General features: G+C 47.8%; 11 protein-coding genes across 11 annotated transcripts; 8 read left to right on the plus strand and 3 right to left on the minus strand.

Moving 5' to 3' along the window:
- Positions 1 to 205: 205 nt before the first annotated feature.
- On the plus strand, positions 206 to 2183 carry JR316_0005151 (translation termination factor GTPase eRF3; the record flags this gene model as incomplete). The annotated part of the gene is made up of 5 exons (XM_047890915.1): positions 206 to 599; positions 655 to 1288; positions 1341 to 1782; positions 1840 to 2008; positions 2074 to 2183. The coding sequence occupies 5 exons, from the start codon at positions 206 to 208 to the stop codon at positions 2181 to 2183; spliced, it is 1749 nt and encodes a 582-aa protein (XP_047750676.1).
- A 443-nt stretch (positions 2184 to 2626) lies between these two features.
- JR316_0005152 (Transport and Golgi organization protein 6-like protein) lies at positions 2627 to 6119 on the plus strand (the record flags this gene model as incomplete). Its single annotated transcript, XM_047890916.1, has 7 exons — positions 2627 to 3324; positions 3378 to 3627; positions 3688 to 4220; positions 4272 to 4499; positions 4557 to 4858; positions 4911 to 5510; positions 5569 to 6119. The coding sequence occupies 7 exons, from the start codon at positions 2627 to 2629 to the stop codon at positions 6117 to 6119; spliced, it is 3162 nt and encodes a 1053-aa protein (XP_047750677.1).
- Positions 6120 to 6406: 287 nt separating this feature from the next.
- On the minus strand, positions 6407 to 7000 carry JR316_0005153 (Trafficking protein particle complex subunit 2-like protein; the record flags this gene model as incomplete). The annotated part of the gene is made up of 3 exons (XM_047890917.1): positions 6407 to 6595; positions 6646 to 6800; positions 6853 to 7000. 3 exons carry the CDS (start codon positions 6998 to 7000, stop codon positions 6407 to 6409), a joined length of 492 nt encoding a protein of 163 aa, XP_047750678.1.
- A 102-nt stretch (positions 7001 to 7102) lies between these two features.
- On the plus strand, positions 7103 to 8519 carry JR316_0005154 (putative deoxyhypusine synthase; the record flags this gene model as incomplete). Its single annotated transcript, XM_047890918.1, has 6 exons — positions 7103 to 7297; positions 7345 to 7818; positions 7928 to 8137; positions 8199 to 8228; positions 8288 to 8383; positions 8439 to 8519. 6 exons carry the CDS (start codon positions 7103 to 7105, stop codon positions 8517 to 8519), a joined length of 1086 nt encoding a protein of 361 aa, XP_047750679.1.
- Positions 8520 to 8707: 188 nt separating this feature from the next.
- Positions 8708 to 11106, minus strand: JR316_0005155 (Aromatic amino acid aminotransferase C56E4.03; the record flags this gene model as incomplete). The annotated part of the gene is made up of 12 exons (XM_047890919.1): positions 8708 to 8776; positions 8848 to 8927; positions 8992 to 9100; positions 9191 to 9420; positions 9488 to 9548; positions 9606 to 9716; positions 9781 to 9826; positions 9883 to 10024; positions 10101 to 10152; positions 10231 to 10279; positions 10361 to 10898; positions 10956 to 11106. 12 exons carry the CDS (start codon positions 11104 to 11106, stop codon positions 8708 to 8710), a joined length of 1638 nt encoding a protein of 545 aa, XP_047750680.1.
- A 1094-nt stretch (positions 11107 to 12200) lies between these two features.
- On the plus strand, positions 12201 to 13074 carry JR316_0005156 (uncharacterized protein; the record flags this gene model as incomplete). The annotated part of the gene is made up of 6 exons (XM_047890920.1): positions 12201 to 12272; positions 12381 to 12472; positions 12541 to 12577; positions 12634 to 12797; positions 12856 to 12967; positions 13036 to 13074. The coding sequence occupies 6 exons, from the start codon at positions 12201 to 12203 to the stop codon at positions 13072 to 13074; spliced, it is 516 nt and encodes a 171-aa protein (XP_047750681.1).
- Positions 13075 to 14599: 1525 nt separating this feature from the next.
- On the minus strand, positions 14600 to 15797 carry JR316_0005157 (uncharacterized protein; the record flags this gene model as incomplete). Its single annotated transcript, XM_047890921.1, has 6 exons — positions 14600 to 14736; positions 14821 to 15022; positions 15123 to 15284; positions 15359 to 15436; positions 15500 to 15719; positions 15772 to 15797. The coding sequence occupies 6 exons, from the start codon at positions 15795 to 15797 to the stop codon at positions 14600 to 14602; spliced, it is 825 nt and encodes a 274-aa protein (XP_047750682.1).
- Positions 15798 to 17668: 1871 nt separating this feature from the next.
- JR316_0005158 (uncharacterized protein) lies at positions 17669 to 20700 on the plus strand (the record flags this gene model as incomplete). The annotated part of the gene is made up of 10 exons (XM_047890922.1): positions 17669 to 17768; positions 17824 to 17889; positions 17947 to 18012; positions 18065 to 18136; positions 18187 to 18252; positions 18308 to 18487; positions 18547 to 19365; positions 19424 to 19453; positions 19503 to 19985; positions 20051 to 20700. The coding sequence occupies 10 exons, from the start codon at positions 17669 to 17671 to the stop codon at positions 20698 to 20700; spliced, it is 2532 nt and encodes an 843-aa protein (XP_047750683.1).
- Positions 20701 to 22140: 1440 nt separating this feature from the next.
- JR316_0005159 (uncharacterized protein) lies at positions 22141 to 24115 on the plus strand (the record flags this gene model as incomplete). Its single annotated transcript, XM_047890923.1, has 8 exons — positions 22141 to 22201; positions 22261 to 22684; positions 22749 to 23083; positions 23135 to 23463; positions 23512 to 23559; positions 23618 to 23810; positions 23863 to 23906; positions 23963 to 24115. The coding sequence occupies 8 exons, from the start codon at positions 22141 to 22143 to the stop codon at positions 24113 to 24115; spliced, it is 1587 nt and encodes a 528-aa protein (XP_047750684.1).
- Positions 24116 to 25679: 1564 nt separating this feature from the next.
- On the plus strand, positions 25680 to 26116 carry JR316_0005160 (putative transporter C11D3.18C; the record flags this gene model as incomplete). The annotated part of the gene is made up of 3 exons (XM_047890924.1): positions 25680 to 25874; positions 25960 to 25979; positions 26032 to 26116. The coding sequence occupies 3 exons, from the start codon at positions 25680 to 25682 to the stop codon at positions 26114 to 26116; spliced, it is 300 nt and encodes a 99-aa protein (XP_047750685.1).
- Positions 26117 to 27149: 1033 nt separating this feature from the next.
- On the plus strand, positions 27150 to 27608 carry JR316_0005161 (uncharacterized protein; the record flags this gene model as incomplete). Its single annotated transcript, XM_047890925.1, has 3 exons — positions 27150 to 27399; positions 27443 to 27529; positions 27586 to 27608. The coding sequence occupies 3 exons, from the start codon at positions 27150 to 27152 to the stop codon at positions 27606 to 27608; spliced, it is 360 nt and encodes a 119-aa protein (XP_047750686.1).
- Between the last annotated feature and the right edge of the window lie 203 nt (positions 27609 to 27811).

A 27811-nucleotide genomic window follows, 5' to 3' on the forward strand; every position in this document is an offset into this window, starting at 1 on the left:
TCACACTGCCGTGATCAGATTCAAGATCAGCGCGCTACGCTTCCGAGGTTGTGGCGGACGACGCTGACGGACACTGTGTGTGTATCGTGGACGATGGCAAAAAGCAAGTAAAGCGGGACCGAGATGAGTCGGGGCGAACAAATGTGTTTTGTATATAGCTTGCAGCCGATCAGTGATCACTTTGAAATCTTTTCTGCAGACCACCATGAGCAACTTGAATCCGACTGCCTTTACTTTCGTTCCCCGTTTTGCTGTCCAACAGCCTCAGCAGCCTCAGCAGCCTCCACCGCCCCCCATTGAGCGTCCGGAGCAGACAGAGGCCCCAAAGCCAGCCCCAACCATCTCGCTCAACATCGGCGGCGCATCCACCCCTTCACAGCCCCCCAAGGTCCAACCAGCTGCTCCAACACCTCCACCCGTCGCTGCCCCATCTCAGCCGCCAGCGCAGCCCCAGGCTCAGGCAAAGGCCGCCAAACCAGCTCAGTCCGCACCCTCAAAAACTTTCTCGACCGAAAAGTCAAAGACCGACACCCAAGCCATCGCCCAGGAAGTGAAGACCCTGGCCGATAAAGCTGTATTGGAGGATCTATACGGAAATCGTACGTCCCATCTTGCCAATCTGCCTCGATCCGAGTTACTCATCGGTTCTCGCAGTCAAGGAGCATCTGAACATCGTTTTTATCGGCCATGTCGATGCAGGAAAGAGTACTATGGGAGGCAATCTCCTTTACCTCACTGGAATGGTTGACAAGCGGACCATGGAAAAATACGAACGAGATGCAAAGGAAGCCGGTCGTGAGTCGTGGTATCTGAGTTGGGCACTCGACTCGACGCCGCAGGAAAGATCCAAGGGAAAAACTGTCGAAGTCGGCCGTGCATACTTCGAGACTGACGCCCGCCGCTATACCATCCTTGATGCGCCAGGGCACAAGACCTTTGTCCCATCTATGATCTCAGGTGCTGCCCAGGCCGACGTTGCGATCCTCGTTATCTCGGCTCGCAAGGGCGAATTCGAGACGGGCTTCGAAAGAGGTGGTCAGACGCGCGAACACATCATGTTGGTCAAGACCGCTGGCGTCTCGAAGGTCGTCATCGTCATCAACAAAATGGACGACTCAACCGTGAAATGGGAGCAATCTCGATATAACGAGATCAGGGACAAAATGATCCCCTTCGTCAAAGCTGCAGGATTCAACCCAAAGACGGACGTCACCTTCATCCCTGTTTCTGCCTACACCGGTGTCAACCTTAAGGACAGGGTACCAAAAAATGTGTGCTCGTGGTATGAGTAAGTACAGACGACTTTTTTTGTTCTATGTGTTTTATTCATCATTGAACAGTGGACCATCCTTCCTGGAGCACATCGACCACATGCCCATGGTGGATCGCAAAATCAACTCTCCTCTCATGATGCCTATATCAGAAAAGTACAAAGATATGGGCACAGTCATCGTCGGCAAAATCGAATCAGGACACATCCGCAAAGGTGACAGCCTCATCATGATGCCCAACAAAGTGCCCGTGGAAGTAGCATCAATATACACCGAGATGGAAGAGGAAGTCGACCGCGCGCTATGCGGTGACAATGTCCGCATCAGGATCCGCGGTGTCGACGATGAAGACATCAGCCCTGGTTTCGTGCTGACCAGCGCTTCCACGCCGATCCACGCTGTGCGTCAGTTTGAAGCACAGCTGGCTATCCTGGAACACAAGAACATCATCTGTGCTGGATACTCTGCTGTCATGCACATCCATACGCTTGCTGAGGAAGTGACACTCCCTGTAAGTATACACTAGCCTCATGGTTCTGATCTTCAAATTTTAATTACATTTGTACAGGCTCTCCTGCACTACTTCGACAAGGCAACTGGTAGAAAATCAAAGAAACCACCACAATTTGCCAAGAGAGGCCAAAAGATCGTCGCGCTCATCGAAACCGCTCAACCTGTCTGCGTCGAAAGATTCCAAGACTACCCACAATTGGGCCGTTTCACGCTTCGAGACGAAGGTATGTATAGGTTCTCTTTGTACTTTTATATGTGATCTCATTTTGATTTTTTTCTCTTCTCCCAGGACGAACGATCGCTATTGGCAAGATCACGAAGCTCATTGAAAATACTACCATCGAGGAGGTATCAGAGGGCGTCGCTAACATCTCACTTCCTGCTGCCGGTGCCAACTAAGGGGTGTCGTCCATTTGCTAGCTTAGCTTTTTACCCTCATGATATCATGACGCCATCACGATGATTGTTCTCTGTACCAATAGCACCTGGAACTTTCTCGTATAACTTACACGCACGGTTGTACTTGCCAGGACGCTGGAACGCAGCGCTCTGGAACTTTTACCCTGGAATTTGGAAGTATCAGAACCATATCATATAGGCGTTGTTCAATACCAGTAAAAAAATGTTTTAAAAAACGTCTGGAAATCACTCAACGAAATCACAAAGAAAATTTGAAATTGATCTATGACGTTTGTCATCAGTTTGTTATCACGTACGCGCCTCGCGCCTTTGATATTTTGCACTTGCCCACCTACCACTACAACACATATATCGTAATCAATGACTTTGAATTAATTGTCCACACTTACCTTTTAGATACTGACAGGGTCTGAACACTAAACATGCAATCTACGTCGTCCCCGTCTGATGAACTCGCTGCTGCACTGGCAGATGCATCTGCACTGCTGGGTTCTTCGCCCTCCCCGTCAAACCCAGCAAAAGACATGGAGACCATACTCAAAACCCGTTTATTGGCTTACTACGAACGTCTGAATTTAGACAAGAAACCAGAAGAGATTGCTCAGCTGTCCACATTGGAGGACTTGCAGATGTTGACTGCACGAGAGGCCCTCACGGTTCTCGCACGCGTGCAAAAGGTGCTTGATCTCGAAGCGAGCGCGGAGAGCGAAGCTCCTGCTAACCAGGTGCCGTCGATCGGGACGCGGGACCTGGGCCAGTTACGCACTCTGCTCTCCCTCGCATTCAAATGGGACGCCGAGCCCCTCTTCGCGCGCGTCATACAGGCGTGGCCTGTGACGCCGCACCACACCGGCCCAAAGATCATCGATCTCACCGTCGACGCAGAAGACTATCAGCGCCTTTCCTCACTACTCCTCGCTGTGTTCGCGCTTGTGTTTCCCGAGGGCGCGGAGGGCCGCATCGCGCAGACGCTGATCACGACGACAATCCTGACACGGCACATCACTGACTTGCTGCTCCCAGCTATCTCGCTCGGGTGGCTCCCGCAGGCGCTAGCGGCGTCGAGCGCAATGCCACCGCTGCACGCTGCACGGCCGCTGGTTATGAGGCTGTTGAGACTGTGAGTCGCGTTTCCGTTCGCGGTTGCATGTCCTGAGTTTACCCGGGTTGAAGATTGACTCCTGCACAGGCGATCGTGGCTCTGGGAGGGATTTTGTCGGCGACGTCCCCGCCTCCACCGCTGCATACTCGGAAGACTTGTTCGCTTCTTTTGACGAAACAGCTGCTGCGCCCCGAAGGCGTGCCTGGGCTTTGTGAGGCAATGTTTTCGGCGGAGGAAACGAGCAGCGATGAGGTGAAGGTTGAGAAGCTGGAGCAGATTGCGAAGACGCTGAACACTGTCCCTGCGAATATGAAAGCTCAGGTAAGTAGCACCACTTTCGCGCCTTTTCTTCGGATTGTGATTGGAATATACGAACAATAGGAGTACTACCCAGTTATTCTACCGAGAGTGCTTAAATTACTCGTCAATGAAGCGCGAACAAGCTACCGCCGCGCTGCGGCGTTCACCGTCTACCGTGCAATCTCTCCCCAAGATCCTGGACCTGAAGTTAATCAAAAATACGCCTCCTCAACCATCCTCGATATGTTGCATAAACCACTATTAGAAATATCAGATACATCGCCTGAACAACCGAAGCCTGACCAAACGGCGTTGGCACCCCACGAAGCACTCTCGGCTTTGACCATCCTCCTCTCCAACACAGAACCGTCTCCGACATTCATCCCCCGCATTTTGTCTCCCATCGTTTCTGCGCTCTACTCGCTGCTGTATGACCTTGACCAGGTGAAAACCGCCGACCCGAGATTGAAGGAGTCGGTGACGGGACTTCTAGTTTCGTGGGGCAAGATCGTGGACGAAGGCGAAGGGAGCAAAATTTTGTGGTCTATTGTGGAAGGCGGCAAGGATGGTGAATGGAAGGTCAACTTGGAAGGACACCTGCGGAAAACGAAAACGTGAGTGAGATGGCTTATAAAATTGTGAGCTCTAATTAATTTCTTGAAAAGTGTGGATAAGGCTCCTGGACCCTCCTTGATTTTACCAGGCCAGGATCAAGAAGAAGGAGAGGAAGATTTTGATGAAGATCTGAATTTATTCAACTTGTACCCAGATCCAATCCATTTCGTGCAATTAATAAAGCAAATCGATCGGGGAGATATAGCGTCAAGTCTCTTCCTGAAGCTCTTAGAGGACTATCGCGATATGAAAAGTCGCTCTAATGAGGACTCCATGAAGTAAACTCTTGTCATCCTTAGTTTTTTGAGTTGTTCATTGACATTTTGGAACAAAAGGATATTGCACAAGTTACAGATAATCATGCAAATGCAAAACCGACTTTCCGAAGGAACGACCTCGAATATTCTGCGCAAGCCAAACCAATTGTTGATGTTCATATTCCATGTACTGGATTCTGCGAATATGTTTATCCAGCAGGATCAGGGCCCCACTAGAGTACCCGCTTCATCTAATAATTTGGACGAAGATGAGTTGGAAGAAGGAGACAGCGACGATGAAGATCCCGACTCGGAGGTTATTGGCCCTGATGATGAGTTGATTGAGACTGCCATCACACTGCTTTTATCGATTCTTGAAGGTCAGTGTATATGATGCTTAATTCAGCAAGTAATGATTTATATTTGAAACAGCGGATGAAACTCTCAGTGCGCGGACACACCCTATATTTAACGATATATTCTCGAAACTGGAGCTGCTGGCGCTGAAAGGATCGTCTACGCTACGTCCGCTAGCGAGAGAAGCTCGACTTGTCATCACAGCTCGGTTAGCGGATACCTCTGGGTACAGCAAGTCGAAGAAGAAACCCAAAGGTGACGGAGAAGATGCGCAGGAGACATATCAGAAGGCTTTGAAGTTGCTACAAGACCCGATCTTACCTGTGCGGGCCCATGGGTTGCTGCTCCTGCGACAACTAGTCAGCCCAGATTTTGCGAAGGATCAGGAACATCAAAGTGTGAAGAAAGCATTACTGCCTTCTATACTTTCGATATTCTTGCAGGCTGTGCAGGATGAGGATTCCTATATGTTCTTGAACGCTGTGCAAGGTCTCGCGTCGTTAGTGGATACATATGGGAAAGAAATTTTGCAGGGCCTCGTTAAAGATTATTCAGGAGGATTGAGTGGGCTCGGGGCCGGGAACTTAACACAGCAAGATGTGGATGTGCGGACGAGGATTGGCGAGGCGCTCAGTTCAGTTATCAAGCGTTGCGGAAGTGCTTTAGGGTTGTACGGTGAGTAAATACTTTCTTGGTTACTTTTGTCTGTTAAATTTTTTAAAAAATGTGGCAGTGGACTTGCTTGTGCCGCCATTATTCGCTACTGTCAGAGCCTCTGATGTTCCAACAACATTACGCACTTCTTCTTTATCGTTGTTGGCAGATTGCGTGGACACGTATCCATTGGCCATGCTCCCATATCTCGAAGATCTGTGCCAAGCAATGGTGCACCTGTTACAGATAGAGAGCCTTCCTCTCCGAGAAACAGAGAAGAAAAAGACGAAATCCGAAAATGGAGATGAGGGACAGAAAGAACAAGAACCTTCACCGCCACCACCACCGACGATGGACTCAGATCCAACATCTCGGAATAGCAAGTTCCCGCCTTTAAGGCGGGCGGCGCTGCATTTCTTGTCATTACTTATACGATCAGCCACGAAGTTAGTCTATGATGACACGGATATCAACAGTGCAGCCGCATTCTTTTCAAAAGACGTTATTCGCCGGTTGAGTTTGACATTGGGGTATATCTCGGTCACTGATCAAGATGATGTCGTCAGGGTAATGGCAAGAGAAGCGAAGGAGAACTTGGAGGGGCTTCAACGGGCAGCGTTTGGTATTTAAATAGGTGATAGGAATGATAATGGGAAATATTGTACAGGGGTGTATTATTGGATTTTTGTCTACCTCGTATCTGTCTTAGACGCCGTGATCTTCAGCAAAGACTAAGTCAATAGGAAGGTAAATTTCAATATCGGTACGTGCCATTAAGACTGGGCCGTTAGCACGGGAAGAGTTGACAGCGCGAGCGCTCATTCCTGTGCCGCCCTGGGACCGCGAAAAAGGGAGATACGACGAGAAAGTTCATGGAAAGTCACACAGGGAAAGGGCAGCAATCGTTTGCATAGATATCATGATGAAGGCGGCGTCTGTCCCACTATCCAGCTGATCTCGTCAACGCGACGTCTGAAATTCTTCCATTTATGACTCCCGACAACAAGAAGTGGTGATTGCTCAGTGCTTCCGTCCATTGAGTAGTGAAGCTTGAGGAATGGATTTGATATGGAGGAGTAGTACGCCATATGTAGAGCTTTGAATATCTTTGTGGGATGGGTTAGTATGTAGAGGCTTGAGAGACATGGGAACTCACCATTGTAACCTCGGCGTCACGGACAACTGAATCTGACAACGGCAAGGCAATAACGATCTTTACCTTGAGAGGTGTAATATAGCCATAGACCGCTACATCCTCGAGAGCGAACAAGAGCCCTAGGTAGCACTCGGGAGACTTGCCAGCAGCAGCAACTGGAATCAAATCAGCCTGGGTGATGGAAATGGCGCCAGTGGAGGTACACACCTCGTTCCTCAATAACATCCAAGCTGGTATGTGCAATGTAATGGTACTTTATCGCGTGTTCATCCTGCTTGACAAATGTTCTGATGAGTATAGGCTGGTTCTGAGGGGATATGAATGCAACTGCGTTGAGTTTGAGGGTGGGCGGCATTGGTAGAGGACAGAGCCCTTATTTGGCCATGTTGATCGGCTATGCCTATTTTTGATCCGGATTAGCACTTTCGCTTTTACTCGTTCATTATCTCCAAAAAAAATGTCTGCCAACGTCCCTGACGGCGCTGCAGCCGCCATTCTCCAGCCATCGCACCCTGTCCCTGACGATGCTATCTCTGTACAGGGACCAAACTTTGATACTCCACAGACTCTGGACAGCTTTTTGAGCAGCTATGAGCGGATCGGATTTCAAGCTAATAGCCTGGGCAAAGCTATAAAAATCGTCAGCGAGATGGTGCGCTTTCTCCTGATTCGATTCAAAGCCATGCTGACCGTACACAGCGAAAATGGCGTCTCTCGGACGAACCTGTGGCAGCTGACGAGTCGGATCATTATCTTGATCCCGAAGTGCGCGCCAATACTCGCTGCAATGTCTTCCTGGGATACACTTCCAATCTAATTTCGTCTGGACTACGAGAAGTTATCCTCCATCTCGTCAAGCACAAACACGTCTCTGTTCTCGTTACTACCGCTGGCGGTATTGAAGAGGACTTTATCAAGTGCCTTGGCAAGACTTACCTGGCTGACTTTAACCTCGACGGCGCGGAGCTGCGCAAAAAGGGCATGAACAGGATCGGCAATCTTATCGTGCCTAACGATAACTACTGCAAATTTGAGGACTGGCTAACGCCCATTCTCGACACGATGCTTGCTGAGCAGAAAGCGACGGGCCAGGTGTGGACACCCAGCCGGTTCATCCACCGCCTCGGCAAGGAGATCAACAACGAAGAATCCGTGTATTATTGGGCATACAAAGTGAGCACGCGCTTCTACCCTTCACAGCCCCCTTTCCGTCTTTTTTCTTTTATTCGTTATTGGAAACTATTTGCTGGTACCAATGTTTTAAGCTGGCCGTCTTACGCAGAATAATATCCCAGTCTTTTGCCCCGCGCTAACGGACGGCTCGATCGGCGACATGATATACTTCCATTCATTCCGATCCCCGGGCCTCATCCTTGATATTGTCGAGGATATCCGCCGACTCAACGAGCTGTCAAGGACGTCGCGCAAAGCCGGCATGATCGTTCTCGGTGGTGGAGTGTGCAAACACCAGATCGCAAACGCGATGCTAATTGTACGTCTCGATTTACTGCCATCGCGGGCGCCCATAGTTTGGAAAACTGACGTGAATGAAGCGTAATGGGGCCGATTACTCCGTTTTCATTGTGAGAAAACCCTCTTTATTGGACGTAATTTGATTTGGGAGGATCTAATAACGATATAGAACACTGGGCAAGAATTTGATGGTTCGGATTCAGGCGCCCGTCCTGACGAAGCTGTCTCTTGGGGTAAAATTCGTGCAGGAGCTCAAGCTGTCAAGGTATGCCTGGAATTCACCCTCGATGTACAAATAATCATATTCATTGATTAATTAGATATTTGCGGATGCGACCCTAGTCTTCCCAATGCTTGTCGCAGCGACATTTGCCAAAGATGCAGCAAAGAGTCAAACATAGAAAACCAACTGATATATCCATAGAATAACGAAAGACACATTCTCTGTGATGTCTATGTATCTACTGGCATATACTTGTATTACAGTGCGGAGCAACAGGCGGTAGGAGCATAGATAAAAAATAGATGCTGGACCAGATGATGATAACGACGCTGATGATATACGATCAACTTGTAAATTCTAAGTCATTCAGACATCTTGGTGGAACTTTGTGATGACGGCCGCAAAAATGTCTATGGCTTTCACGAGGTCGGCGTCCTAGATGTACACGCATCAATAAGCTCCCTATTCGTACAATGCAATTTTGAATTTATATGAAAGGGACGTACATCTGCATTGCTGAAACTTATGCGGAAATGTCCCGGGTAGGAGGCGGTACTCGCAGTTTTGTCGGCAGCGAACATGTTGCCTGTGTAGGTGGTACAGATAGATCAGGACAGGTCTGGATGTCATGGAGAAAAAGAGCAGCCTACCTGGACCGATGAGAAGTCCGCCCTCCGCAAGTTTCACCCATAACTGCATCTCGAGCGATTCTTTAGCTACATCTTTGAATTTCGGGTGGTCCTCGAGATGAAGCTGAAGCTACAAACACAAATAATTTGCACAGTCAGCTACATCTAAATCCATAAAACAAAAACACAAAATAAAAAAATACGCAAATTGGAAACATACCCAGATGAACATCCCAGATGTCGGAGGCACGAACGAGAACAAAGGTTTCCGCGCTGCTGCTCCCGAGCCGCGTTTCTCATCGAGGTACGCGCCCTTGGCGGACGCGATGTATCTGACGGTCCCTGGGAAGAGGTTGTGCGGCGAGTCGGCGGGGACGACTTCGAGATGGAACTTGGCCAGCAGAGTGTCGATGAAGAAGTTGCGTCTGCGGGTATACTCGGTACCTAGTCCTGTATGGGTTTTGAGAATCAATAAAGTTAGCTGCTGTTCGGCCGGTTTGGTGGTTTGGTGGTTTACCTTTAAGCCATTGGATGTATCCTTTGTCCTGCCAGGTTTGCAGCACCTTGCCGATTAGAACCTGGGGTATACGAGGGAAAATAAGTATGTCGTCGTATTGTTGATAAAATATGCATACCTGGGTGAACCCAGAAGGCCCCTGGGAAGACGTTTCAGCTGCTCGCTCGAGGCGTTCAGCGAATATGGGGTTGCAAGTGAACCAGCCTGCGCGACTGCCAGGCGCGATCGTCTGTCAAATAAGCGCGGCGAGTTAATTAGGCGCCGGAGAATCGCAGATGAGACTGCGCGCGTACCTTTGAGAATGTATCCAAACGGACGACACGGCCTTGATAGTCGAATCTTTATTTTTGCTCGAGTCAACGGTTATTTAATTCAAGGTGTACGATCGGGCTCACTTCAAGAAGCTCGGTGCGAGACTGGCGAGATATTGGTCGTCGCTCATGTCGGTCTGCTTGAACGTCGAGAATCGCTGCGTCGGGTGAACATACGGACCCTCTTGCAGGAAGTAGTACGGATCATCTTCGACGATGATCACATCTATAACGATGTATGATTATAATTAGGCTTTTGAAGGAGCGATCATGGCATCAAATGACGTGAAAGCCTCACGAACCAAACTCGACACATATATTGTAGATCTCCTGCTTCCGTTCAGCACCCATCGTCTAAGTCGGGCACAGATGATAAGTAAAAATGTCTCTTGCTACCACATGGCCGCGTGCCGCATTTGAAAATAAACTTACCGCGCCTGTGGGGTTCTGTCCGACAGGAACGATGTACATTACATGCGGGCTACAGAGAAAAAAAAGAAAGATAACATATATTGAATATGGCATGTACGGGGAGATAACACAAAGAAAGAAGAGATAGTACCGTGGCATGCCGCGGGCGGCCGCGTCCCAGCCCGCCAGCACCTCGCGGAGGCCCGTGGCGCTCATCCCCTGCCCGTCCATGCGCACCGGCACCGCGCGCACGCCCTGCGGGTACATCGTCTCCAGCGCGGACGGGTACGTCCAGTCGCTGACGAGCACGCCCTCGCCCGGGTTGCACAGCGTCGTGACGGCCTTGGACCACCCGTCCGTGTTCCCGACGTGCAGGAGCACGGTCGCGTCTGCGTACGCGGGCTGGAAGACGCGCGTGGTGAACGCGACAATGGTGGATTGCAGCTGCGGAATGCCGCGGGCGACGCCGTATTGGAGCGCGGTGGCGAGGTTGAGGTCAGTAGGTGTGGAAGGGTATTTGGGGATGCTTATGGGGATGGTGCTGTCGCTTTCGCTGGAGAAAAGGCTGAGGAGCCAGGATAGGGGTCCACTGCTGCTGCCATGAGAGTCAGGAGTTGAGACGAATTTGTCCGAGCTCAAGATGTCTGCTTTGACGGTGTCAAATGGGAAATACTCTGGGCTAGGCAAGCCTTTTGTTGTCTGTATTTCAGCATTGTTAAAATGCGTTGATTATGGAGTGTTCTGACCTCCAGCGAGACTTATAATTCCAGGTCGTCCATAATATCTGGCCAAATTCTTGAGCGGAGAGACTGACCGAGCTCTGGCGAGTGCAGATAAGTGGTGAGAGAGGTCAATAGCCTCTGGGAGCGAAGCAACACCTTTTCGTTCAGGAGACATGGTTCAGAAAGTGAAGCAAAGCAAGTGGGCAGTAGGGAAACGAGAAAGATAGCTGCCTTTCTCCCGTCATTACGTGAAAATCACACAGCGCAGTGGGAAATTAGGTAGCAGATAAGGGCGGCATGCAGTCGCTAGCCTTTCCGAGACACAGTGTTCAGCTGAGCTGGCCGTTATCTTTTCCCCCTTTATTTTATTTTTACTCGCAGATATTTGTAATGTGATTTGTGGTTTGACAAATCCAGATGGCATAAGTGACAAGGCAGCAAGTGTGGCAAAGGATGGGAGGGCATCGCAAGTCTGAACATGAAGTTAATGGGAGCCAGGATGAAGATGCAGATTGATTGTGGTGGTTGGATGTGAACCTGTTATATACAGTGGCGCCTTTTTGTATGAGTTCATCGACGCCATCAATTGCGTGCTTCGTCTTTCAGATTGACTGCAAATGAATTTGTATGTCATTGCATGCTTTATTATTGCGGTACAACACATCAACATGTAAGTACATTGCCCCATGTTCCCTGCCATCCATCAGACCATGCTTAGCGAGCTCGTTACTTCGCTTGTTGCGGGGATGTGCAACGGTGTCATATGAGGATACTGCCTGGATAGCGGTCAGTCGACAGACAAAACCCAGATAAAAGTGCGGACCCTCAAAGGAAGCCGGTGATCATCCTAGCAAGAAGCGCGATGGACGCGAACTTGCGAAGGTTGCCCCAACGATGGGAGGAAGAGTGAGCCTATAAGCGCCGTCAAAAGTGATGGATAATGTCATATAGCAGAGAACGTACATGTCCGCAGAAAAGAGGCGGATGGGGGCCCTGGAGACGAAGCAGAGCCTTTATAGCTGCAGCAGCATCAGCCTAATCTGCGATAGGAAATCTTGGAGGCCAATCTCGTGGGCGCTGAATTGCCTCGGCAAACGCCGGCCGTAGCAATTATGACAAACATCGTCCATTCATCATCACGCGTCCCTCTACTTTTCACACCAAAACCATCTTCGTCACTTTCGGAGGAGGCTGAGTTGTAAGCGGTTAGTTGGAAGCGGGAAGTGAGAGGTCCGTCTATCTCTATCTGTCTCGCTATTCTCGCTCACAATGCACAGTTATCACACAGAATCGATATGGCGTACCAGTTTTCTAGGAAGGGATGTTTCAAGTGTGGCAATCGTGAGTTATTAATTCTCTTTCTCTTGTTTATCGTCCGTCTAAACTAGAGTCAGTGGGCCACATCGCCGAGAATTGCTCTTCTGAGCAACGTCTGTGCTATAATTGCAGACAGCCCGGCCACGAATCATCCGCCTGTCCTTCCCCGAGGACAGTTTCCGCAAAACAGTGCTACTCCTGCGGTGGAGTAGGTCACATTCAGGGTTCGTCCTCCTTTGCATCTTTCACTTTCTTCCATCTCATTGTCGTTTACAACAGCTGAATGCCCTAGCCTGAGGATCCAGCAGAGCGGTAACCAAAAGTGCTACGTGAGTTTCAGACCCATGTCTCTCTTCGTCACACCGGCTCACATACACGCCTACAGAACTGCGGGCGCTTCGGCCACTTTGCGAGGAACTGTCAGAACCCTGCTGGCGGCGTTGGCGCCGGGTTCGCATCGCGTGCTCCTCCCCCTGGACGCGCGTTGAACACCTCCACCTTGCCCCCTGTCAAGTGCTACAGATGCGGCGGACCTAACCATTTGGCGAGGTGAGCGTTTACTCGTCACTCCACCATTCGTGAGAACTGGCTAATTGCTCGTCGTTAGGGACTGCCTTGCCGCTCCTGGCACAGGACTTAACGAGGGCATCCCCACTGGACCCGCGGCTGCCAACGTCAACAAGAGCAAGACCTGCTACAAATGTCAACAGGAAGGCCACGTCAGTACTCCTCCCCTCTATTCCGACGCGCAAGCGATTGTTCTGACGTTTTTCGCACCAATTTCTAGATTGCTCGCGACTGCCCCGAGGCCGAGTTTGTTGGTTAAATATGTTACAGACGATGATCATCATGACCATTTCTCCTATGCTACGCGAATTAGTTTGATAAAAAAAAATACATGAAGTGAAGCGACTTCTCGACTTTCTTAGTATATGTACCATATGCATGCGTCAGTGTTAGTATTGTTTTATTTCATGCCGCCAATTATATGCTGTGTATCGCGACGACGACGGCGCAGTGGGGCTAACTCGAATTAGACCAGTGCGATGCATGCCATAACATCGAATTTAGCATCTTTCTAGCAACTGAGCAACTTTTCGCAAGCTCGTTGGTTGAGATGTCGGAGTCAAGGAGGCAACAGAGTCGCATCATTGTCGGGCATCAAACGAGACTGCATGCACTAATTTTATAATCCGCTCTAAAGTCGCTCGCTACAAGTCGCTACATCTCTTCCCCTTTTCGACGCGGATTTCATGGCAGTTCTTGGGCGCACGGTCGTACTTCAAGCTATTAGTCGACATGGATGAGCTTTGGACATCGAAAACACTATCCGAGCAAAATGACAACGCACGAAGCCCTGGGGCCTGCACGCCCGGCCTGACACCTCTGAATCCAACGTCACTTCCTTCACGGCTCAGCACAACCAGTTTCCCCGACGCAGGTTAACTGCTTCCTATACCAAAGAAAAGAAAAGACCCGTCATTTGCATTTGGTGCAATTGCCGTCGTCAACATCGATATCTTTGTATTCTGGAAAGTTATTATCCGCGTTCCGGTGTCGACTGGTGTACCGACCCCAACTAAGCCTAACTCTCCGACATCGACGCCCGCCCATCTGTGATGCATCGTGCATCATGCATCATGCCTCGATCGTGTCGAATCCCGAATCCTACAACGTCGTAGGGGTTCATGCGGCGCCGATACGATGCATGCTGCCGTCTCTTCTCCGCTGATACACTACATCCCTCGGAAAATCTAGACCCTGCTTCGCTTTCTTTACTGTGCAGTAACCGCGAGAGAATTCAGACTGCTCGAACCGCTGTTGGCTGGATGCTCAGACTTCTGATGATAAACGAACGCTTGGATTGCTTGGGTAGCTGTTCCTGGATGGCGCACGGACGCGGGCGGGGTCGAAGAGCGTCTCGACGCTGTGCACCCTGGCGCTCTACCAGGTGGGACGCGATTGCGCTCTGTGATATGTCACATTTGCTTGTTTTGCACTGGCGTTGATCGACATTCCAAAGAGCTGTAAGTGATATTGATTGCTCCATGCGAATGCGAATGCGAAGATCTATATGTCATACTGGACTGACGTCTTCTGTGTACTTCAGGACCTCGGGCGTGAGGCCGGCGAAGGGTATAAGCGTTACATCTGTTAGCGGAAGACAGTCCGTCATTGTATGGCGAAACTCGTTTATTGTCACTATGTATTCGAGAGAATCATATGTATGGTATGTATTCCAACGATGAAGGAAATTTACAAATGATTCCTCTGATCGTTTGATAGTTATTTGTCCAGATTGAAAGCATTTAATCCATCGAATTCAAGTTTGCAAGGTACATTATGTACCTTCAAACAGAGGCACGCTTAACAACGTACCCAAGGCGGGGGAAGTGACAGCGTAGGAGGCCTTCGGAACCCTGAACCTCCAAAGTCAATTCACTACGACTCAGCGCGACGAGTTTACCGTTTGTCGGATAATCCTTCCCTATAACGCAATACACCCAAGCAAGATATTATACATACGTACTATCAATGACACATCTAGAAGAAGAGGTATTGAATTACTTACCGTAATCGTCTGGAGCGACCTGTACCGTGTCTCCAAGTCCCACGCCCAAGCGCGTTGCCTCGATGGTGTCGAAGCCGACGACGTCGTATGGCTCGTGCGGCGCGGATACGATCTTTCGCGCTGCTGTCTCCCCGGAGAGCTTGGACGGAGGGGTCTGCGTTGCTTTAAGAGCAGTTATTGCTGCAGACACGCGATCGAGCCACTGGAAAATCCGGGTTAACGACCGTAATCATGTTGAGGTCATAATGTCATAATAGCAGGATGTGTAATGGACTGAGAAGAAAGGAACAAGAAAGACTTACAGCGATAGTGAGTGGGAAGCGCGACTCGTCGAATAGGGATGCGACGGTAGGCATCCTTCTGCCCCAGGCGAGAAGGAAGTGTACGGATATGTCGGTGAGGCTTAAAGCCTTTGTGTCCGAAAGCCATTCGCGGGAGTCACTTAGCTGCTCTTCCAGGAGAAGCTGACGATGATTATGGGGTTGGTCGGATGAGAATGGCAAAGGATGATGGGCGACAAAGTTATTATGAGCCTTACCAAATGCGAGGAAAATAGGGAAATCGAGCTTGGTCTGCCTTCTGCAAATTGTTCCAAATTTATGGGTCTACCGAGGAGCTAGATGAATGGACAAAACATTTTCAGGATTCACGGATGTAAGGCGAGCTGGGGCGGATGAACCTTGGCGCGATCTTCGATGAACGCTGGAGGGGAGGCCTCCCAAGGCAGTACGCTCACTATAAGCGGAAACAACACATTGTCGGTGTAGAATTTCGAGAACGCCGTGACGAGTCCTCCTTTAGTTGCACCTTCTGCACCCTCGCTATGCTTTGGGGCAGGATAGATTGTGCCGTGTCTGGCTGACGGGGGGAAGCGCCTTTCCAGTGTGGGCGCAATAAGACTGTAGATATGCTAAGTATTAGAGTGTCAAGTGAATTTTGATGAAGTAATACGGGCCCAGTGTCGCAGTAAACATCATTTCCAATGGCGAGTATGGGTATGCGGCGGTAGTTTATTCCCAATTGGTCGGTAATTTCAGGGCGAGGAAGCATCACTGAGACCTGAAGAACAACGTCGAAGATATGAATGAGCAAAGGATGTAACATCAACTAAGAATGGACTCATTTACATCTACATGCTCGTGAGGTATGTTCTTCAAAGCTAGGACATGGTCAATCTTTTGAGAATAAGGTGAAGTGTCGTAGCTAGATGATAGAGGGTGAAATGAGCGACAATGAAGGTTACTAGTAACAAGGATGTAATAGCAGACCGATAAACAATGACAGTTTCGTTGGACATGATTCTGTTGTAAGAGTGCTGAGAGTGGAGGTGATGAAGGATGAGATAAAATGCTCTTGGGGTTGTTGTGGGTTGCACGGTGATACAGCCTGTGACTTAATACAATAGGTGATTACACGTGAAACGTTTAGTGAGAATTCCGGATATGCGGGCAATAGGTGGGTTTTGGAAAGAAACGAAACAACACAAAACCTGTCGAGGCGTTCTGCATGTTTTCCGGTCCAAAGGTAATGTACTGGTCATGGTTAGAATGATCAGATCTTGATATCGGTGTGCCTAATTAGGGAATTTTTTTTCCCCGTTTAGGCTTGGGTGGCAAGATTGACGCAGGACATCGATTGTGAGCCGATGTGTACTGCACGTTGAATTTTTGTCAAAAATTTGGTGCACGGAGAAATGGCGACGAGAACTTCCTATGTGATGTGGATCTCCTTCGTTCATAATTAGTACTAGAGACTGGTAATTAAACGTTGTTAAGTAGTTGAGTCAATGAATAATTAAGACCTACCTCCGTAGTTTTGATGAATATGGCCAAGTTACCGAAGTTAAGCTTCCATGGTGCTGAGCGCTGAAGGTTGGTTGAACAGTGGGCCAAACCAGCACAATAACTGTAACTGTGAATAGAAGCGACGGCGATCAACGGAGTTCCAATTTGGCGGAGCGTCGGAGTCTAAATGCCAAATTACAAAACGCAACTGCCGCCGAGTTTAAACCAAACCACAAACTCAAATTCAACTGACAACATTCCTTGCTCAACACCACTTTCGACGAGATGAAAACGCGGCCTATGTGCTGAATTCTGTATAATTTTGGTGTAAAATGCAGAATGTTGCCTGTAAATCCATTATTCGATCACCTTAACCGTTATCGACGTGTCTACGCGTTCATCAATGCTGGTGGACACTGATGTTTGTGGCGCTGTACTATTTCTTGAAAATTTCCATCGTAGACGATGCATTGCGACTCCTTGTAAGTGCGTCTATCCCACACATAGATTACATACTTATCACTCCTGCTTCTTGCGACAATCCAAGGAATCCACAGGCTTCAAATTAGACGCCCATAAGGGGCTCAGAAAGGCCTCACGCGGATTTTTTTTTCATCACAGGTATGAATCTCTCAAGTAAATATTTTATTCCACTAAATAATCTTTCATAGGTTTATTTGATATCTTTGATTGTCAATTTCATTGACATAGTTCCGAATCATAGGAACGTCAATGCAATTGTACTGGATCAGGACTCCCTTCAGGAAAGTCGCCGGACCTATCGATGAACGAGGTCCTATGTCTTATTCAACTCATTTATGGTCTTTCAAAGCACGTTATCCTCAGCATAAATTGTTGTGCAGCATGTGACAAAAATCTTTACAGACAAATATACAAATAATGCTCGATCACCCCGCCGTTATAAATATCCTGCCTACTGGTCAATCCTGTCTTTCTTCCTTACCGCAACATTAAATCATACAAGGCCCAATATGCACCTATCATCTGAGCCGGTACCTCAATATCCGAGATTAATATCTCGCCCTTGCAAACAGTCTCCTAGCATGAAGTTTAACAAGCCCGACCCTCCCTCCTCCAGGTACCTGCAGGACATCGCGCGGGACCAACTCCCCCCGCCTTCGTTACATAGAAGCAGACATGGGTGTACGTGTATATTCTTACTGGCTTTGTCCTCGCTTTTTTTAAAAATTGTATCCAGCTATCCAGGACCCCGCCCAGGATTATACACTCCCTCACCCGTCCAACAGGCGAGGACGAAGGGAATGTGAGTTGATATATAGTTAATACAGGAGGCCTCTGTGTTTATATGTCATACGCCCAGATGTTCAAGATATCGCCTATGATAAATCGCCATCTACATCATCAGTTAATCGAGGTCGCAAAGGATGTAAGTGTACATTGGTGTGTTATCTGTTGTTGAATATGTTGACATGTGGTAGCTTCAGCTGTTCATACTATCGATCACAATACTATACCCCTTCCTACACCAGTCAAGCGTGGTCACAAAGGTCGTAAGTGTACACTGAGTCTATGCCTGTACATGTACTGATATATCGTTCAGCTGTCCAAGATATTGCCCAAGACAGAATGTCCTCGCCATCATCCATTAAGCGAGGTCGAAAAGGATGTAAGTGTATATGAGGCTTATATGACTGACAATTGTTTATATGATTTGTACTCAGCCAATCAAGATATCGCCCAAGAACAAAGAACATCTCCTACAATGACAAAACAAACTCGAAAAGGCGAGTATATACAGCCTCCAATACAAGAATTTATAATTGATTTTCTCTCAGTAGCCCAAGACCTTTCTAAGGAGTCACTCCCCTCGCCACTCCCGGCCAAAAAAGGGCGAAATGGATGTGAGTATATCAAACTAGCTCAAGTAAATTAGGTCATTGATATTTAATACCTTTACCAGTTATGAAGTTTCTCTCTAAAGCGGTCCCATGCACTTCAGCAAAAAGCGTGGTGGAGGAGCCCAGTGTTATCTGCAGCCAAGAAGTGAAAAGTGTCAGTTCTTCCCCCCCATCGCAGAGCGAGGTAGCCCTGTCCCGCAATAAGTTTTCGACGGATTTGATCCCCACTCGAGGATCTTTCAGCATATCCGCCAGGGAGTCCTTGCTACCCCAGTTCTCGCCCGAGTTCAATTCTATGCCGGGGTCTTCCAGGGCAGGACATCGCTGGCCCTCCTTCATGGAGATAGAAACGCCAGTATTGGAGGCAGGCGCCTCTCCCAGGAACATCGTACCCTCGCCCAGTTCATCATTGTCGGCGGGCAGGAGATCAATCCACGCCATTGTGGAGGACGCTGACAGCGAACCTGTCCAAATAGAGCCCTCAAGCGGCAACACAATCGCCATTGAAGTACCTGCGGATCGCCAGTCTGACCACGCCACCAACACGTCCTCTGACGAAGAGCCCCCCGCCCCAACCAAGATGTCTTGGGCCGATATCCTCGCCGCAATGAAAAATAATGCCGAGGAAGATGCATCGTCTGTTCCTATCAATGATTTGGAAGAGTTCTTATCGGCGTTTGGATTGAAGGTTTCCAAGAAGGAGCCAGCAGTGGAGGAGATGTCCCTTTTTCAGCTTAACAAAGTCGTAACGGACCATGAAGAAAGGGACGCGCAAACAATTATGGATTGGCTACTTATTCATCCGGAGGCGACCGGTTTCATGTCCTCTTACCCAGCTTTAACACGACTGGTGGAGGTGGACGCAGACACCAACGAAATAGGTGCGTTAAACACATTTCATTCGTTTTCATTTTACTAACTCTTGGTTTTTTTATCTAGTTAACACCACCTCTTTCGTGAACATCACAGGTTCGATTACCTCTTTATTTTTGGAATCTCTGTTTAACATATTCTTTAGCGGATCTGGAGGGGGAGGGCATGGGCCAAACTGTTGGCTCCATGGACTCCTTGCCATCTGTTTATTCCCAACAGACATCGCCAACCCACAGCGTTGAGAACATCCCTCAACTCATATTTACACTCCCAACGGAGACCGATCTCGCCCTCGATCCCGTCATGGAAGAAGAGACTGTTCCAGCCCCGGAACTTCTGAATGTCGCATGGACGCCTACTCCCATGCAAAGGCGCCGAGTATACTCGGTAACACCTCCTAAGCGCCGAATCTCGAGGCTTCGCAAGGTGGCTTCGGCGCCTGACCTCCAGCTTGTTGCTGCGGGGTCTAGCTTCGACGACAGCGACGACGAGGACACCGTTCCCTCATCCCGTGAGGTGTCTGGTGTTTCCTCTACCGTCTGGACGCCATTCTCCATCGACTCTTCGGTGGATGCAAATGATTCCTCCACCATGACGGTTGTGTCAGAGGAAGAGCGTAGGAAGTCTGGTAAGTATTCGATTCAACTCCCTCTTTATGTCAAACTTTCTTTGCTAACTGTTTCAATCCCACAGATCCTAATGTCGGAGAGAACATGTTGGTGGCAAACTTGCTGCCAGACTCTTCTCTCGGCTCATTCTCGTCTAACCGTGGACGCGTTTCTGTCATCGACGCTGGGACTACTACCACTGACCCCTCAACCGCTTCTCTCTGTATTACCGACGTCGTGACCCGCGTTTCCGCTGAGGACGACGGCGTATCTGTCTCCGGTTTCGTTTCTGCTCCTTCCACGCCCGCTCCTGACGCTCATACTTTTGAATCTACTGGCAACGAGGCTGTGGAGGCTTCGTCTGGTGAAACTCAGGTCCGCTCACGCCCTGTTGGTATCTACGGCGGCCCTCTCAACATGGCCAGCCTTCGTTCGCAGATGAACAAGGTCGAGGAGATCATCATCGCCAATGCCAGCAATCGGGCGAGCATGTCTGCTCCCAGCACACCTCAGGTTCAAAGCCCAGGTTCACCTAAGCGCGATTCCCAGGGTGCAACGCCTAAGCGCCGAGGAAGCATGGGTTACAAACCACGGGCCATCACCGGCATCAGACCTTTGATGCTTCCCATGCGGGTGGCACTGCGAGATTTCGACGACGACGGCAACAGGACTGTTACGCACCCTCCTGGCACTGTCTCTCCCGAGGACTCCCCCCGGAACATTGTTCCATTCTAGGTTTCTTTTCTTTGACTTTTTTCTCAAAAATTTACTCAAACCCCCCTGGTGATGTCTTTGTGACTTGGGCCTCTTGTCAACGGTCTTTTAGGCTCTCGTCGACGTCACCACGGTTGACACAAAAAATGTTTTGGAGGCAAGTCTTCGCCTCTCCGCCTTTGGCGGGTTTTTCTTCTCTCAAAACCTAGTTTTCTGTTCCCGGATCGTTCTCTCTGGCTGGCTCGCTACCGCATCTCTCAAAGGTCTTTCGTCATCTGCACTACAGTCTCGGTTGAGTTTTCTCTCTCTCTCTTTTCTTCTTCTTCCGAGTCTCTCTTCTCTTTCTGTCTCTCTCTGTCTCTTTCTCTCGTTATGTCCTACCATCTTGATTTGGACAATACCGGCACCGGCATCTTCAATTTGTATTTTTTGTGATCTGGCAACATCTTCATCCTATCTTTCTATCTTTATTGGCGGCCTTCTTTTCTGTGGATTTTCTCTTTCTCACGTGCCTTGGGTTGTACTCCGCTCGACACCATCAACGATTGGACCCTCGACGCCCTTTTCACATCAAAAAATCTTTTCGAACCCCCCGGAACATACTTCGGATGAAAAAAAATTGTCTATTCTTCATTTTTCGGACCCGCACTCGACCCGGAGCTTCTTGTTCTCTCGCTTTGCGTCGTCGTCGCCCTTTGCCAACCTGGGCCTGTGCTTGTTTAACTTTACTCCTCAGCTTAGAAGGTCGCCCGCCATGTGTTCGCCTCTTCATCATTTGCACACTATGTATTATTCATTTTCTATCACATGTATTTTTCATTTCTATGACATTTGTACTACATTTCTATTTTCTATTCATCTTCATGACTTTTCTATTGCATTTCTATTTCTTCATCTCTATGATATATTTATTACATTTCTATTCATTATCCATCTCTATTACATTTCTGTATAACATCCTATTCAGCTTTATAGATTTGTATTTTCTTGGATCAATAAAAATGTCAATATATGTATAGAAAATTTATAAACAGACAATTCTGCAGTGAAATGATGATACAAGCTTTGAAAATGCAAAACAAGAATGGTGCATCTTTTTTGTGGCATCCAGAGTGCAGTGTTGAATAGCAAAACATGGATGGCTTGCTTCTCACCTCTATCAAAGGATTTTGCCAAAGTTTTATTATTTCTTACTGCAAATGCAACGAGTTGGCTCAAAGATTATGGCATTAGCAACCAGTGACTCTCGCAGCTTGAATGACTATGGACGTTCGACTCGAGCACAACCTAAACGTACCTAATTATAGTACAGCTTCGGACTTGGCATTGACATGCTGCATCCAACATTATCTCACGATCAACTGATACACACAGACAGCCTCATGTTTATTATAAGAGGCTTGCCTTCAATACGCTGCACGAGGTATACCCAATAGTCCGTTGGCTGGCGTCGGTTCGACTATGAGGCGCAATGCAGCACAAAACCTTGCTGGGAATGGTGCAAATGATCAGTCTAGTAACGGTGAGTTTCCGAACAACTTGTACAAGGAGACCCGTTGTAAAGTGAATTTTGCGTTGCAGAAGATGGTATTGCATCCTCAAATTTCAATAATATACTGCACGTCTCCGGCTTTCCGAACTTGATTGAGCCTCGCGACCACGTCCCTTCAGATATATATTGTCGTATTCTATCGATGGCAGGAAATGGGTTTCCATTTTGGCCAGGTTCCGCTCCGATGCTAGGAGAACCATACTCCCAGCGAACAATTGAGGTTGGAGATGTTGGATTTTTAAACGGGATGGGCAACTTCATGTTTGAATTCAATCTTTTCCTCCCCTCTGACGATCCCTTGAACCAATTGAACGGCTACAATGTGCCACAAGGGTATGTCCCATTAGATCCTCCTTATGATTCGGAAATTTCCAAAGTTCCAGCGTATTATTCGCCTGGATCTGTCATTGTGACTAAAGGCGTAGACGTTCATCGACTTGGTGAAAACCCTCTGTAGGTCATAGTCCCACTTTCAGACCGAATTTATTCCACTCATTGACACTGAAATTCCCAACAGTCGCATCGAATTTACGTCTTCGGAACCAGAGGCGGCTGCACTTGTTCTCCCTGATGGTGCCAGAAGAGAAGATTTGGCAACATCCCGTATACAGGAATATTTGAAGGAACACGCTGAAAACTGGATACAATTCTTCACCAACAAAAGCTATTATAATCCAATTCCAAATGGTGGTATATATGTTATTACTGGCTTCGACAAGGCAGTATCGTACTCAGCATTTAGCTTTCCCGGACGAGATTGTGTGGCCAACAGACGTATATCTGTTGAATATGCAGGCAGATTTTTATATCACGACCGCAAAACGGGTATCGCCTCTTACAACTGGAAACCTGGTAAGAATCATCCCCACGAAAGATGCTTATTTTTTCGTGGAATACGGATAGGACTCTCCGACCCAGAGTGGAACCTGCGAACTGACGAAGTGCACCCCAATCAAACCCCCGTTTCGGTGTTGCCTCCAACTCCTCCCATATCCGACCATGTTCTGCCTGCAAAACAAGACCCCAAACAGCCTATTCCACCTTGCAGCGTCAACCATCGTGATGACTTGGGTACCGATAGCGATGACGATGAAAGTAGCAATGACGATGAAAGTAGCGATGACGATGAAAGTAGCGATGACGATGAAAGTAGCGATGACGATGAAGGTAGCGATGACGATGAAAGTCGAGCTTCAGGTTTCGTGGTAGATCCCACTGTCCAAGTCCGGAATGTACGTACTAATTCATTGCTGATTCAATGAAGTCTAAAACACCTTTAGTGGTCATTTCACCCATCAGACTTGATTCTCCAAATAATGCTTTCTAAGGTATGTTCGCTTATAGCAATTCCTAAATACGTCTTGACTGAAGGACTCCTTGTATCAGTACCCTGAAGCTAAAGTTGCTTTTGTTGATGATTACATATGGTCGCAATGTTTGAAGATTGATAAACCGATAGATTGCTTCCAGGACTCCAACGACCCGTTGACTTTTAGATGTTTACAGGGAGGTTTCGTTTTGGATTGGGGAGCCCTATTGGAAAACGTCTTCAACTCATACAGAATTGTTGAGACAGATGGTGTGTTACGAGCTACAATATTCTCATCCGTTTCAATGTTAACAAAATCCAGGGATTCTATCTCTTACTCCACAACCGAAAAAAAGAATTTCCTGGGTGTGTAGTAGCATGACGTGTGTAAAGACCTTCATTTATGTTTTTATTTTTTTTAGATCTGGTGGCTTCGCAGTTTACGAAACCGACTAAAGCCAAAGCGACTTGCAGTGAAACCAGCTTGGGGTCAGAATCTCATCCTGGATTTGATTCGTCAGGGTGAAGCCATTAAAGCACCAGACGAGATGTTTGGCATTGATTACTTCTACTAGCGGCTGCTTCGTGGCGGCTATCATGTTTAGCAGTGTTTTTCTACTATAGACTGGTCATCGTAGTCAAAGTCACTCGGATATCTCATGTTATTTACACAAGCGAGACGAGTTGCATTAGTTTTTTACCTGAAAGGACCAAGAGTAACTACAGTTGACTTGATTATTTACTTTCATGGTGTGTGCCAGTAATGGGACAAGGTATTAATTTACCCTTCCCACAGAGAAAGTGCTGCAATTCCAAAGCAAAGATGTTCCAGGATTGATACAGTTGGCCTCGCAATAGGGGAGGTCAGAGTGGACGATTCGGAGGCGATTCAGCGACACGATTCAGAGACGATTCTGGTCATCAAAAGCGTGGGAAGACGCTGAATCGCCTCAGAACGTGAATCGCCGAATCGCTGAATCGTCTCTGAATCGTTGAAGCGGCTCTGGAGCCGCTTCAACGATTCAGAGACGATTCAACAGCTTGATTCTACTCAGCAGAATCGAGCAGTATTTAATTTATTAATTATTTTCAATTTACCTAATTATATATTTGATCTTGACATGATCAAGATTTTTCTCCATCATTGTGAGGGCTGGTGTGATACACAGACTCTTTATGTGAGGCTCTCACTATGGCCGCCAAAAATTCGAGCCGTACAACTCGTTCAGCATCGTCAAAATCGCTCAGCAAGACCACGTTACCCAAGAAACCTACCAAAACACAGGCCAAAAAAGCAAAATCTACACGGCGGGCCAAACAGAAGGAGGCTAGCATCAAAGTAGTAAAATACTCGGCTAATACTACCGTGAATCGCCTACTGAATCGAAGGTGAATCGAAGTTTTGAAATGGGGGGGTCAGAGTGAATCGCGCTTCGGAAGCAAATTTCTGCGTCAGAATCGGTCTTGAATCCTGACCTGAATCGTTCGCGAATCGCCTCCGAATCGTCCACTCTGACCTCCCCTAATGTTAGCGGACTATCGGTGATGGTGTTCTATTTTTAACTCACCCCAAGAATAACCCCAAGGGTATTAGAACTCCTTCGCTTCACATTCCACCTGGCAGAACAGCGTGGTCCACACTCCTCATGACCCCACCGGGACCTACCCGCCTTTCACATTCTCATCCGCACAATAATGCAGATTGACCCTCCAATGACGAACTCGCTGAGCTACGCTGAGCCTTTCGCTGTCAGTGTCAACAATCTTTAATTTCTGAATGGTCTCCAAAGACCACCGTTCCAACTTCCCGGGCAGTTCCACCCAATGTTCTCGGAGCTTCATCTCGAAATTCCAGCGTTTCCCCGCGCTCCGTCAGGATCTGTCTTCTGCATGGGGTTACCGCTTGTCAAAGCAAAAGAATGCGGGGTGAAATGAACGAATGCCCATCCAATGCCAGCTGGAAGTGATTCTGGTATAAGTATTTAAACCATTATATACAGATGACAATCAGTCTTCCTGGATTCCTTTCTTCGCCTTGCCTCGTACCCCCTCACACGACACGCTCAAGTTGGTTAGAACCGCGAAGATACATTTTGTCACCTGAGGAAGAGAACAGCTAGAACAAGAACGAAAAGGATCATGTCAGCCAAAGCGCCTTCGCGGTCGAGTGACCATGAAAAGTTTAGCGATGAGCAGTCCGGATATCGCGTCAACACTGCCGATCCGGATGCAGAGTTTGGAGGCACCGAGGCGCGCAAGGTTCTGGAGAAGAAGCTTTTGTGGAAGGTGGATTGCAGGATGAGTATCCTCGTGCTCATCTACATTTTGAACTATGTGAGCTGAGGGTTTGCTTCCATTGCCACATTGTCCGCCACTGTATCTGATAACTATCTGTCTTTTTTTTTATTTGATTTGATAGATCGATCGCAATAATGCTGGGTGAGGCGACAGTTGGTCGGTTATGCGCATTTCATTGACTATGAGTTGTTAGAGCTGCGCGTTTACGAGGATTTGAAGCTGATCTCAGACTTCAGGGTAAAGATCGTATGATTCCTGTTGGCGTAAAGGGGAATTGACGGCTTGATGCAGGCACTGAATTTGCCACTTTACTTTCAATTCTTTATGTTGGATATATCATTATGCAGGTCCCGTCGTAAGTTTCAACGGCTCCTAGCTCGAGAGTCAAAGTTGATTTCATAATTCTCAGAAACATGTTTTTGAACTGGATAGGAAAGCCATCAATATACCTTCCTTCCTGTATAGCAGTGTGGGGTGCCATATCTTGCCTTACAGGTATGTGTTCGATGCCAGAAACTTACCTTGCCAACAACTTGACTGGCTTTTGAATCTAGGTGTCACACACAAGTGAGATATTTCTTTTAAATACATTTACCAAGAGCAACTGGTTCGAACGTGCAGCAGTTTCACAGGAGCATTGCTCACACGGTTCTTTCTCGGCTTTGTCGAAGCGGCGTTCTTCCCTGGTGCATTGGTAAGTCGAGCTTGGTATATTCATCTAGAAGAGAACGCACGGTTGAATGACAGTATCTCTAGTTCCTCCTATCTAAATGGTACAAACGAGACCGACTGGATTACTGTGTCCGCCGGACGCGCGGACATCCGGCGGACGGACAGGGGCACGTGACTTACTGCACATACCGTGTATTCTCAGTACATCGCGTAGATTAGATAGCAATAAAACATTTTGAGCAAACTTGTTAGATATATTAACGTCGAACGCGACTGGTACAACATGTAACGTAACGAGTCGCGTCTATGAAAAGACTGCGCACTAGCGCAGTCTCGTTATGATAATATTTTGAAGTGCGCGTCTGTGGCTTTTACCCTTTTATTCTACTAGTATACTAGTCAAGTAAACCACAATATATCAGTTAGGAGCTCATGGGTGTAAGGCCTGTTGAATGACTTTCTTTCACAGTACATGTATTTCACACAAAACCATATTTTTCTATGTACCTACATTCATTTGTTATCATTTACTATTGCCCTCTATAAATTCAACTCAGCTGCTAGATTTTTTCTCGCAGTCTCTTCATCTCCAACCACCACCATCCACTGCCATCCACCACCATCTCCCTACCTTTTACTATGTCTTTCATCATGCTCATCAACTTCTATATCTATGTTAAGAAGTATCTGAAGCTCTGGCTCTTGAATATCACCTACTGTCTGGGTATTCTTCTGGTCTTTTTATTTGGGGGGTTGGGTTACCTCTCCTTGTGGTTTTTCAATGGCATCCTCAAATACTTGGGTGGAGAACCTATCCAAACCTTTCCTGAGTTTGTGGCTAGTCTGGAAAGAGTGGAACAGGATGTTGAGTTGGATACCCTTCCTCAAGGTAAGTCTCCCTTTTTTGTCCAACTTATCCTTCTTTCCTACAGATTCTATCACTCCTGCACTCGCTCCTGCGCCGTCCGTCGTCGACTCGCGCAAATTCCCTGCGCCGTACTCGCACAAATTTCAGGCTGGTTAGGCCGATTTTTCTTGTCTTTTTCTTTTTTTAATTTTGGCCACTTTTTTCTAGACATCAATACCCCGCCTGTCTAATCTCCCCCAAACAACTATTTCCCGCTCAATCGACTCGCGCAAATCGCTAGAAGGTAACGATGTTATGTTGTATCTCTCTTTTTTTTTCTTGGTTTTCTAACTTTTGCCCTCAGCCATATCAATACTCAAACGGTCGTCAAACAAGTCCCCCTGTTTATCAACGAGCGCTGCTACATCTCCCTTGATCAATGTTTTGTAACTTG

The sequence above is a fragment of the Psilocybe cubensis genome, chromosome 4 (genome assembly GCF_017499595.1).
Source record: "Psilocybe cubensis strain MGC-MH-2018 chromosome 4, whole genome shotgun sequence".
NCBI classification, from domain to species: domain Eukaryota; kingdom Fungi; phylum Basidiomycota; class Agaricomycetes; order Agaricales; family Agrocybaceae; genus Psilocybe; species Psilocybe cubensis.